Source organism: Phascolarctos cinereus, unplaced genomic scaffold (genome assembly GCF_003287225.1).
Source record: "Phascolarctos cinereus isolate Bilbo 61053 unplaced genomic scaffold, phaCin_HiC Scaffold_4;HRSCAF=312, whole genome shotgun sequence".
NCBI lineage: Eukaryota > Metazoa > Chordata > Mammalia > Diprotodontia > Phascolarctidae > Phascolarctos > Phascolarctos cinereus.
The window spans coordinates 96,325,613-96,338,245 of record NW_027555847.1 but is presented as its reverse complement, the minus strand read 5'-3'; the positions used below and the strand labels follow the sequence as shown (position 1 = coordinate 96,338,245).

The 12,633-nt window shown below is 39.2% G+C and overlaps 1 protein-coding gene across 1 annotated transcript in view; it reads right to left on the bottom strand.

The window, feature by feature from the left end:
- The window catches only part of PLPPR1 (phospholipid phosphatase related 1), a 318,401-nt gene that overhangs the window by 159,553 nt on the left and 146,215 nt on the right, over window positions 1–12,633 (bottom strand). The window contains exon 2 of the mRNA XM_020998895.1: window positions 7,675–7,783. Within this exon, the coding sequence (XP_020854554.1) occupies window positions 7,675–7,737 (63 nt within the window). The 5' untranslated portion in view covers window positions 7,738–7,783. The remainder of the gene's footprint in view (window positions 1–7,674; window positions 7,784–12,633) is intronic.

Below are 12,633 nucleotides of genomic sequence, written 5' to 3'. Positions count from 1 at the left end.
ACAATTACTTAGGGAATGGTTACCCAGTTTGTCAATTACCTAGGCCCTTTCCTTCTCCTTATCCCTTTGACTTCCTTTTTATTGGCCATTTTATTACTTATTGGGAGGGCTACAACTAGGATGGGGACAAATGGGATTTTCTCCCAGAGCACCAACCTCTAAGATATGATTCTTCCCTACAGCCAAGGTGCAGCTGCACTGAGAAGAGACAAGCCTTCCCCCATGGAGTTTATCCTGTGACCTGCTATGTAAGACTCAGCCAATGTCCCCAATCCTCATGGGCCTCAAAAGGTGGTGAAGGGGAGAATGTTGGGGTTGGGAACCGTTGGCCATGTCGTAGGGGGCTCGGGCTGAGCCCCCGAGGGAAGAGCTCCTTCATCTCCTAATATTATTGTATGTTAGGGGTCCTCGGTGCCACCACCTCTGTCCTACTAACCTCCCTCACTTCATCCACCAACTAAATTTGCCCAGATATTGTCACTTCAAGCACTGCTTGTTGGCAAGTTGTCCTGTAAAAGAAAGAAAACCACTCGATACTACTAGTTTTATTTTAAATTGATAAAAAGCAGATAAATAAGGAGGTTAGAACTATCAGTCAGAAAGGTATGAATAAAACATTTGATTTTATTTATCCATAATATTGCTCTCACAAGGACAAAGATAGAAATTCTATCCCATACACATTTCAGAAAGTCTCTTTTCCCTTCCATATTTGAAGTTGTTCCTGGGGACTATGTGAGACAAGGTTGGCACTTAGTCATAGAATCAGAATCTCCAGGTTGGAAGGGACATTCAAGGTCATTTATTCCATCTTCCATCTGAAAAAGAATCCCTTCTATGTCATATAAGAGAGTGGTTACCCAGCCTTTGCCGAAAGCCTCTGGTGACAGCAGCTTCTTATACTTTAGGTCTCTAATTGTTAGGAAGTTTTCCTCTTACGTTAAGGCTAAGTTTTCCTCTTTGCAACCTGCACCTATTGTTCTCGCTTCCCTTCTCTCATCTGCTCTGGGTAATCTAGGGCTGAGCCCAAAAGCTCAAGATCTGTGCTCAAAAATGAAAAGGTGTTCAAAGAAAAATCAAGACTCTGTTCATTCTCCTCCTCCTTACCACTAGAATGCTGGATTTGCTGGCAGAGGAATTGGGCCTGGATCCTGATGGCCACTTTACCTTTGTGACCTTGGACAAGTCACTTAGTCAATCAGTCATTAAACATTTATTAAGCACTAGGCATTGTATCAGGCACTATGCTAAATGCTGAGGATAAAAAAAAAAAAGGCAAAAGACAGCTCTTGTTCTCCAGGAGCTCACAGTCTAGTGAAAGAGACAACATTCAAACAAGCTATATGACACATTGGATAAATTGGAAATAATCATCAGAGGGAAAGAATAGAATTTTTTAAAAATCAGGTAAGGATTCCTGTAGAGAATGGGATTTTAGGTGGGACCTGAAGGAACTCAGAAAAGCCAGGGGGCAGAGATGAGAAGGGAGAACACTCCAGTCGTAGGGGACAGACAGAGAAAATGCCACTCGGGGGGTGGGGTATCTAGCTCCTCAATATTTGAGGAATGGCAAAGACGTCATTATCACTAAGAGAAGAGTATTTGGTGGTGTGTAATGCACACAAATACATGCAGGGGTGCCGATTGTAAAGGATTTTGAATGCCAGAGGATTTTATATTTGACCCTGAAGGTGATAAGAAGCCATTGAGGTTTATCGAGTAAGGTGGGTTGGGGAGCGGGAATGACATAGACCTGCACTTCAGAAAGATCGCTTTGACAATTGAGTAGAGGTTGGATTAGAGCAAAGAGAGCCTTGTGGCAGGCAGACCCACAGATTATTGCACTAGTCTAGGTGTGAGGAGATGAGCCTGTGCCAGTGTGGTGGTAGTGTTGAAAGAGAGAAGGATACATATTAAAGATATGTTACAAAGGTAGAATTGACAGGCCGTGGCAACATATGGGATATAGGGGAATGCGACAGCAAGAAATGGAGGCTGACACCTAGGTTCCAAGCCTGGGTGACTGCAGTACAGTGGTGTCTCAACATGAATAAGGAAGTTAAGAAGAGGGGAAGGTTTTGGGAAAAAGCTACTGAGTTCAGTTTTGGACATGTTGAGTTTAAGATATCTTTGGGACATCAAGTTTGAGGTATCCATCAGGCAGTTGGAAATGAGAAAGCGGAGCTCAGTAGAGAGGGATTGGAGAATCATCAGCATAGAGACAGTAATGGAATTTATAAGTTACAATGGAAAAAAAAGAAAATATACATACTGCTAGGGTGTCCTCCAAGTAAAATGTCCATTGGATCATAGATCTAGATCTGTAAGGGACCTCAGAGACCATCTGGTCTAACACCCTCGTTTTGTAGATGAGGCCACAGAAATTCGGGGGAATTTAGTGGCTTGATCAGCGTCACATGGGGAGTGTCAGAGGTTGGATCAGTCATTTATATGGAAGATGTTAAGATGTTAAGTCTCAAATATGAGGCAAAAGATTGCCAACCTTTTCCCTAGAAGTCAAAGATTCCTTCATTCATTTGTTCCACAAACATTTTTTAAGTTCCTACTAAATCCCAGGTTCTGTACTTAGAGAGGAGGGAATAACAAAAATGAAGCTATCTTTGCCCTCAAGGAACTCACTCTATTGAAGGAAAACAACATGTATATGGAAAAGTATTCATATACATACATATGTATGTATATATGTATATATGCACACATACAAGTGCACATAGTATGTGTGTATATATGTGTATATATTATATATATGCACACATGCCCATATCCAAAGTAATTTTGTGGAGGTGGACAGCATAAGCAGCTACTCTGATCATCAGGAATCCTGTCAAAGGTATGCTCACTCTTTATAAGAGTGTGAATACACTAAAATAAAGAGATGAAAGCCAGATCTTTGATTTATTTTTGTGTTTGTGTCAGGTTAAGCCACAGGAAGACTAATTTATATCTCTATCACCTGCTCTACCAGTCAAGCTCATCATTCACGCATTAGAGGGCTGGAAATCTTCAGAGATGGTTGCTCTAGGCTATAAATTAAACATCTTACTCTGAGGTTTGGTTGCCTTCTGATTTTTAAGCAAATTTAAAATAAAATTGCTATTGGAGGCATAAAGATGATGACAGATGACTTATTCCCTATCCGATCTCCCATGAACTTACTTCACAAAATTTGTTTTCTGTCACAAAGAAATAAGGGTTGAAACATTAAAAATGTGGTAGCAAAACATTTTACCCTAATACTTTGATAAATAGGAAAGAATGAAAAAGAGAAGCTTGAATGAGTCCTTCCCCCCAAACAGAAGGATTCTTGCTGACCTCTTTCCTCATGGATACTCTCCTCTCCTCTCTTCTCCTCTCCTTTCTTTTCTTCTCCTCTCCTTGTCTTCTCTTCTTCCTCTCTTATCCTCTCCTTTCCTCTCCCTCTCTTCTCTTCTTCTCCCTGTTGCTGTCTCTGTCTCTGCCTCTGCCTTTCTGTCACTCTCTGCTGCTATCTCTCTCTGTCTCTCTGATTTTTTGGAAACAGGTTTCTCTCCATCTCTCTCTCTCTCTCTCTCTCTCTCTCTCTCTCTCTCTCTCTCTCTCTCTCTCTCTCTCTCTCTCTCTCCCCTCTTTCTCCCTGGCCCCCATTGTCTCCACCCCTCATCCTTGGTTCTCCTCCTTCCTGTCTGACAGCTCTTTCTCAATATCATTTGCTTGATCATCACCGTATCACCTTTCCTAACTATAGGTGTACCCCAAATCACTGTCCTATTATCCCTCTACTATTTCTCTCTGGTGACCTCAACAATGCTCATAGGTTTAATTATTATTTCTATGCAGATAACTCCCAGATCTACACATCCTGCTGCATACATCCTCCCCCCTGAGACTTAGTCCATAATTACCAACGGCCTATTGGATACATCGGACTGGACATAGGTATCTCAAACTCAACATAGCAAAACATAGCTCATTAAGTTTTCCAGATACCCAGACCTCCTGTGAATTTCCTTGTTTCCATTGAGTAAACCACTACCCTTCTAATGAGCCTCAAAGTCATCCTTAATTCTTCACTCTTTTTTACCTAAAATATCTGATTAGTTGTCAGTCTTGTTATTTCAAATAACCAATTAAACTTATTGATTCTACCTCTATAATATTTCTTACATCCTTCCCCTTCTCTCCACTCACATTAAAACCATCTTTGTCCAGGCCTTCAGCATATGGAGTATTTCAATAACCTCCTAATTGATCTCCCTGCTTCATTTCTTCCCACTCCAATCTACCTTCCACGCAGTCACCAAAATGACATGCCTACAGTGCAGGTCTAATCATATCACTCAATAAACTCTGATGACCTCTTTTTATAGCAAGAATCAAATATGAACTCATCTGTTTAGTATTTAAAGCCATTCACAACCTGTCTCCAATCTCCATTTCCAGGTTTATTACATAGTACTCTGCTTACCAGAACAGCTAGGTTGATAGAGCATCAGTCCTGGATTTAGGAGGACCTGAGTTCAGATCTGGCCTCAAACACTTACTTGCTGTCTGACCCTTGGTAAATCACTTAACCCTGTTTGCCTCAGTTTCCTCCTCTGTAAAATGGACTGGAGAAGGAAATGGCAAACCACTCCAGTAACTTTGTCAAGAAAACCCTAAATGGGGTCACAAAAAGATGGATATGATTAATTGGTTAAACAACAATAACAAAAACAACTCTGCTTACCACACTCTGTGGTCTAGTCAAACTGGCCTTCTTGCTGTTACACATGACATCCCATTTCCCACCTCTGAGTCTTTGTATAGTTTATCCCCTATGCCTAGAATGTACTCCCTCTTCACATCTGCCCCCTTAGAACCCTTAGTCTCTGTCAAAGCTCTGTTCAAATGCTGCATCCTGCGTAAGACTTCCCAGGATTTTAGAGTTTTCTCCCACCAAATTACCTTGTGTTTATTGTGTATATATTCTGTATATGCCTTTATGTGTCCATGTTTTCTCCCCTGATAGAACGTATAGTCATTGAGGGCAGAGACTATTTCAATTTTGTCTTTGTGTTACCAACACCTAGCATAGAACCTGGCACATAACAGGTGCTTAGTAAATGCTCATTTATTGACGTATTTCACATCATCATTATCAGAGCAGTAGTTTAGCCATTATTAGCAATTCAGTGGCCCAGTGAAAGCAAAATAAATCCTTTTAAATCAATTTTGTAGGACAAAATGCTTTGTAGGGGAGAGATCATCATGGACCATTAGGTCTCACCAAGAGTAGCCATAAACTCCAACACATCAGTCAACATGAATGAAGACACCAGGATACTGAGCAGCTGCAGCAGATAAGGCCCCAGATACATTCTAAGCCCAATTTACTTACGTGACAAAGGAGTACAAATGCACACTGCCCCCTGAATGTTAACACCCTATGGTAGATATGACTCTGAGTAGCTCGCAACAGCATATTAAGTACCAGATATGGGAATTATTTGTCCTGTTTTACGTATTTCATAAGCTAATTTTAAAGGTACAGTCCTTAGTGTTTTTAATATGAATTTACCATTTTTCTTTACTTCTAGAATTCAGTAAAAAAATGTTGGAGAGGGAAGCATTGTGATTAGGATTATCAGAGGTCACTAGAAAGTGAATATAGATATTTGTTTGAATGGTTGTTTCTTCCTGTTCTCCTATTAAGAGATCAAGCTTAGTATTAACTTCCCCCACCTACCTGCTTTTCACAAAATATTGTCTTCCTTTTGTGAACATCTCAGCCCTGATCCATTTTTTGAACACTAGGTCAATATTCTCTTTAGAGGATCAGTTGTTCAGTCATTTTTCAATAATGGCAAACTCTTTGTGATGCCATTTGGGGTTTTCTTGGCAAAGATAATGGAGTGGTTTGCCATTTCCTTCTCCAGTTCATTTTACAAGTGAAGAAACTGAGGCAAACAGGGTTTAGTGGCTTGCCCAGGATCACATAGCTGGTAAGTCTTAGGCCAAGTTTGAACACAGAAAGATGAGTCTGCCTTCCTCCAGGTCTGGCACTCTACTGAACCACCTAGCTCCCCTAGTATCTAGTTGACAAAAGCTGTCCCACACATTTACCATACTGAGCTGAGGCCATCTCCAGTCGGCACGACTTTTGTCTTGCCACTGGACTTTGATGACTCGGGAGGAGAGTGTGACAATGACGATTCTGTGCGGCTCTGCACCACTTAGAAATCTAATACACATGCAAGTCAAGACATTACCCTCATGATATCATTGGTCGTCTTCAAGAATGAAGGATGAACAACTACAACAACAACAGCCCGTATGTTATCTCTCTTGATCCTCATACAGCTTCAGATGGGGTGGGAAGATGTTATTATTGCTATTTGACTAATAAAGAAGTCCACACTTGGAATAGTAAACCAACTTGCCCAAGGTCAGGCATCTTTGGGTAGGAAATGAGCCAGACCTCAGGAGTATGAAAAACAATATTTTATCAATGTCTCTCAAGGAAAATTTTCAGGAAAATGCTTCCTCTTGACTATTGCATATTCAGAGTAGTGTTTCTTCCAAAATGACTGCATAATGTCAGGAGGACATCTCACATAGTCAATTATGCTACCTCTCTATTGACCCTGAGGATTTTTGCTCACCCTGAATCCACCTTGTATTATCTAGGCTTAGGGTAAACTTGCATCACAGAACCCGTATAATATACTCTTTAGCTCTTTATTATGATTTGCTTTTAAAAGTTGGTCTTTGATGACTCAGACTATAGGCCATATAAGGATATCTCAGGCACTGTGAAGGTGATGGGATAGAAAATTAGGGTGTTGAGATTAAAGAGCAATGTCTCTTAGGAATCTAAGACTTATTTTGGGACATTTTTCAAAGTGGCTTTTCATAACTCAGAGAACTCGGGGTTGGGATAATATTGAATGGACTCCCCTCCATCCCCTCCCAACCACTGCTCAACACATTGATTCTCCTCTGTGTCCCCCCCCCCCAAGCCTTTGCTGCAAATAAGCACTATGGAAAAGTGAGGTTGGAGTATAAACAGGTAAAGTAGGGGGAGATTCAGGATCCAATCAAACTCAGAAAAGCTATTTTCAGCTAAAGGGATTCTGGACTCAAAATACACTATAAAATACCTCGACTTCACAGGATGAGGGAGAAGGAAGCATACAATATTTAAAAAAAAAACCTCATAGAAAACACTCATCTGTAAGACATTTTTTTCTTTTGACTTTGAAGGGAGAAATCCTTGAATGAACACAGGAAAAAGAAGAAATCCTGATTGTCTAAATTCCAAGGACACCTTTCTGAAAATAATTTGCATAAATACTATATTTCTTGACATACTTAATATCCATAAACTAAAGGATTTGTTGGAATGAAGATATTTGAATTGCCATTTGAAAGAAATGGGAAAAATAAACAAGTGTTTCTTTTGAACCCTATAGATAAAATGCATAAGCTTTTTTTGTAGGTGGCTTTCTCACTGAAGAGATCATGCTTCTAATGAATTCATTAATTCTTTCCTAACATCCATGAGATTACATTAGTTCTCATGAGCACTAATTGTTTTCAACCAAACCAAGCCTCAGGTTTGGGAACTCATTGGAGCATAATGAAAACATCCCTTGTTGCTGCAATATTTTCACAGGATTGAACCACTGTGCTTACCTCCACAAATATGAAACAGGGGATGATGGAATAGCTTCTCTGTGTGTTGTTTCCAATAGCCATTTCTTTTCACACGATGGGAGGCTACACACTCTCGAACTTGTCTAGGCTGGAAGGAAGGGAAATAGTACAGGGTAAGAACAACTTTTTTTCTCTGTCTTGCTTTGCTAGTGTAAAGTCTAGCTTCGTATTGATATTCCTTTAAATCTTAATTTAAAGACGCCATGTACATTATGCTAAAAATAGTCACGTAGATCAAAACACGGCAATTCAAGGCAAGCAATCGACCAATACAATAAAACATCCTTCAAACCACTTGTGCCAGGTTAGTTTAGTCAATGCCAGCTTACCTTAGAGGAAGAAAAACTCCTTTTGCACTGGGCTTAACAAACAGAATTCTAACAGACCCAGAGTGGAACTCGGTTTTCTATATTACATAGATGTAGATGATGGGGCATTTTCCTAATCAGTTCCCTACGCCTGCAAACAGGGAGCAGCTTGGGCACTAAGAGAAGGTTGTTTGATTTTCAACATGAATATCCGCATATGATACCATGCCCTTAGTAACAATAGATCCCATTTTGATAGTGGTACACAGTTGACAAAGTTCTCTGGACCACCCAGAGAGGTAAGTTGTACAAACATTATTATCCCCATTTTACAGAATGAGGTTCAGAGACACGGAGGGTTACACCCACACCCCCATGGACAGTAAACAGCAGAGGTGAAATCTTAACCCATATCTTCTGTGTACAAGTGCCCTGCTTTCTTTTAGCTCTTCTTGAAGGCAAACACATAACACATCATTGTCCTGGGAGGGTTGTCCCATGGGACCACTCACTCAATTCCTCCAGTCCAGCTGTTCATTGAGTTATAAATCAGACTATACCTTGTAACTGTGGAACAGGTTTCTATATAATTATTTATTAATGAGAATTATTATTTTACAATAATAATATTAAAAGGAAAAGAAATAAGCAGTCATATATTCTTTCAATGTAAAATCTCCCCCATCCCCCTCAAACAGATGAATAGGGGAAGGGGAATGTAGTGATACTTTTCCATACATTTGGTAAATTTTCAATTGTATTCCTTAGTGCACTGAGCTGATCATGAACCATACTTGGGAGTGCAGAATTACTGCCTATTGTCCTATTTTGTCTTAGTATGCTATTTCCAATCAAGGGTATATTTTGTATTTAATTTTTTTTTTTTTAGGCAATTGGGGTTAAGTGACTTGCCCAGGGTCACACAGCTAGTAAGTGTCAAGTGTTTGGTCTAAGGCTGGATTTGAATTCAGGTCCTCCTGACTTCAGGGCCAGCGCTCTATCTACTGTACCACCTAGCTGCCCCTAATTTTCTAAAGTAATAATATCTAATGTTATTTTTTTGTCCAAAGGCAAAGCAACTCAGAGGTGAAAAACTCAAGAAATTCAGAGGAAGGCAAATACAACTCTATCACTGCATATTATGAAGAGATAACATGATCTGTTGGAATGAGCACTGGACTTGATTGAACCCAAAAGACCTGGACCTGAGTCTCAGTTCTAGATTACTTTGAATAGTATCACAGATTTAGATCTGGAAGAGACCTTACAGGTCACCTAGTCTAACTCTCTCACTTTCCAGAGGAGGAAACTAGAACCCAGAGAGACTTCCTGACTTGCCAAAGATCACATAAGTAGCAGACTGATATTTGAATCAGTAAACTCTGAGCTCCTCCTGGGCAAGGACTGTCTATTTGGCACACAGTAGGTCCTTAATAAATGCTTGTTGTTTGACTGACTCACTGACTAACTGGTCCAAGTTATCTGACACCAAAGCCATCATTCTTTCCATTGAACCACACTGCATGATTCATAGCTCTGAGTCTCAATTCTCCTATCCCTTACAATAATAAAAGTTCCACCATTTACCTCTTAGGCTTGTTTTGAGCACAAAATGAGCTTATATATAGGAAAATATTTTGTAAACCGTATATTATGAGCTAAGACTAAATTTAGCTTAATTCAGCAGGTTCAAGGTTTTTTAAAAAATGCGGTAATGGCATGAACCATAAAATTCAATTAAGAAATACTTTAATAATTAAACATTAAAAACACACAATTCAAGAATTAAAAGAATATAAAATATAACTCCCCTTTTATCGTCATCAGACCAGAAACTCAAGGAAGCAATCTATAGGTAGCTAGAACTCAGGAAAAAACTTCTGACTACCTTTCTCAGCTTCTGGCTAATTCTTTTATACTTCCAGTCCCCAGGTAGGTAAAGCACCAGGAGAAGCGGACCAGAGGGGTCAAGTTTAGGACTAGCTATGGCTGCAAGAGCTTCAACAAGTCTATTAGCCCACCCAGGTTCCTACCACATCATAAAGGGTGACATAAGCAAGTGTTATCCCAGGAACCAGGATATCGTATTGGTTTGCAAGAGAAGCACTTCACTCTACTTCTAAGTTGTAAATATGACTTTTACAGCTTCCAGGAAAAATGATTTGGGTAGCCATTCCAAGAAGCTGTGTGAGCAAAAAATTTCAGAGATCTGTTTCTGTTGTTTATACTGCATCTGAAAGCACTTAATGATATTTTAAGAATGTAAAATGGTGAAAGATGATTTTATTCTAGGATGACGATCTTGTGAATGGTTGCCATTGTGGGAAAATGCCTTATATTTTTGTTTAAGAACTATGCTATGTAGTTTCAGTCAAAACAAGACAAAACAAACAGAAAAAGGATTCTCTACCAGAGACCAAAAATAGGAAAATCTACTAGAATGTATAGGAGGTACTAAAAGGAATGGGTATATGAAAATTTCTAAATAATTATTGGAATGAAAGAGCAGAAAGAACAGACACTGGAGTTAGGGAAATGGCTATTTTGGAAAAAATGATTTAGGGAACCTATAAAAGCAAATAAGGGCTATCATTGGATGAATCTAAAGGGAGCAATTTAATATGACTCTCATTAGAGATATACGAAAAACTGAAGTAAAGCTGCTTGCAAGAGCTTTTGATATCAAGAAGTTAGAAGAAAGTGGAATCAGAGCCAGAAATAGGGATTTCTGAAAAAAAAAAGAGTTCCTAAAGTCTCTTCTAAATTGAAGATTCTTTAATCTGTGTATAGATTATAGGTGAAACTATATATTGTAATTGTATTATAGCTGCATTATAGGTGAAATGGTATAATATTGACATCTTTCTGATACTTCTATTAGTATATGTTCAGGGACAGTATTCAAGACTAATTTGCTTTTTACTGAATTTCATTCTAAAAAAGAAGTAGAGTACATATAGAGCTTTCAGACTTATAAATGCTAGAACTATAAAAATTCCATTTAGTCAGGTCTTCAATGCTCTGAAGTTCATAGTTGAGAGTCTAGGAATTATTGCCCTGTCCCTTACCAGCGCCATTAATCCAGAGATACATAGCCTCAGTTCTGATACCTCAAGGTAGATTCAAGTACATTTCTTTGACATTTCTGCTCGAGTGATAACTGGCTTAGGTGGTCATATGTCTGTCAAGTAAGAACTGACATGAAGTGTCATGGCCTGGAATTATGGGAGGAACCAGACTGTAAACTAGAAAGTGAAGAATGATCACAGGGATAGCTTGGAGACTGCTCTTGCTCAGGGCTTCCTAACCATTTTTTTGGTCATGGATTCTTTTGGCAGTCTAAGGGAACCTATGAATGTCTTCTCAGAATAATGTTAAGTGCATACAATAAAATATGCAGTATTACAAAAGAAACAAATTACATTGAAATAAAGATATAATTTTTCCAATGCAAGTTCATGGACCACCTAAAATCCCTCTATGGAACCTTGGAAGTCTGTAGAACCCAGGTTAATAGATCCTGTTTTAGCTGGTTGTCATCACTTCCATTTGCAATTTTGTCCGCTTAGCTTCTTGTTTTCCTGACATATGGGACAAGTTCTTCACTAGTAACCTGCTCTGATGCCTCATCACAACATGGAAATGACTCTAAATTCTTGAAGATTGTGTCCAGTACAGTGAGTTTTAACAAGTCCTTCCAAGCTAGAAGGTGGTGACCAACCCTATCTAACAGGGCTAGCACTTGAGGGCATAGATGCTTCAGATCACTAGAATATTGGCCACCAAGGGAGATATATTTACAGCAAATAACCAAGGCCATTTACTAAGATATGGAGAGGCTGCTATATGCATCAGAGGAGTGCCAAAATTGAGGAAGTCACCATTTTTTGAAAAGTATTGAGACATGGCAAGTACCTTTGAGATCCTGACCTAGTACACTTAAATCTCTCTGAGTCTCAACCTGTGTGTCCAGAAAATGAGGGGGCTGGACCAGGCTAATATCTAAGGATCTTTCTTATTCTTAAATCTATGATTCTAAATGAAATTATGTTGCAGCAAACGTGCAGTTGGGCTTGTTGTTGTTTTCCCTGCAGGATTCCTTTGATCCCATAAAAATCAAAGACAGGCAGCACCCACTTACTATTCAGTCATTAATTATTTCTGTTGGATCTTGTGAAGCCTGCTGAGAATTCACAGGAAACAGGAGAAAAAAAACCATAAAGTGAGAGGAATGCCCTTTTCTTGCAGGGGCTTTCAGAACAGTGACCAGACTGAATGGGCATCAAACCATGTTATCACTCTATTTCATAGAGATAGAAGGAGAAAGAATTATATTCTATGGCTGAACTAAAACTGGGGGGATTTTTGGTGAATACAGTGACGATGAACATTTTGATTAGTCTAGAGCTTTCCCATGGAGTTAGGTAAGCCAGTGATGGATAAAACACAAGAGAAAGTGATTTGAATGTATGTGGACTAATATGGAAATATGTTTTGCATGATTGCACATGTGTAACCGATATCAATTTGCTTACCATATCAGGGAGGAGGGAGAGAAAGGAGGGAAGGAATTTAGAACTCAAATTTTTAAAAAAATGAATGTTCAAAATTGTTTTATATGTAATTGGGA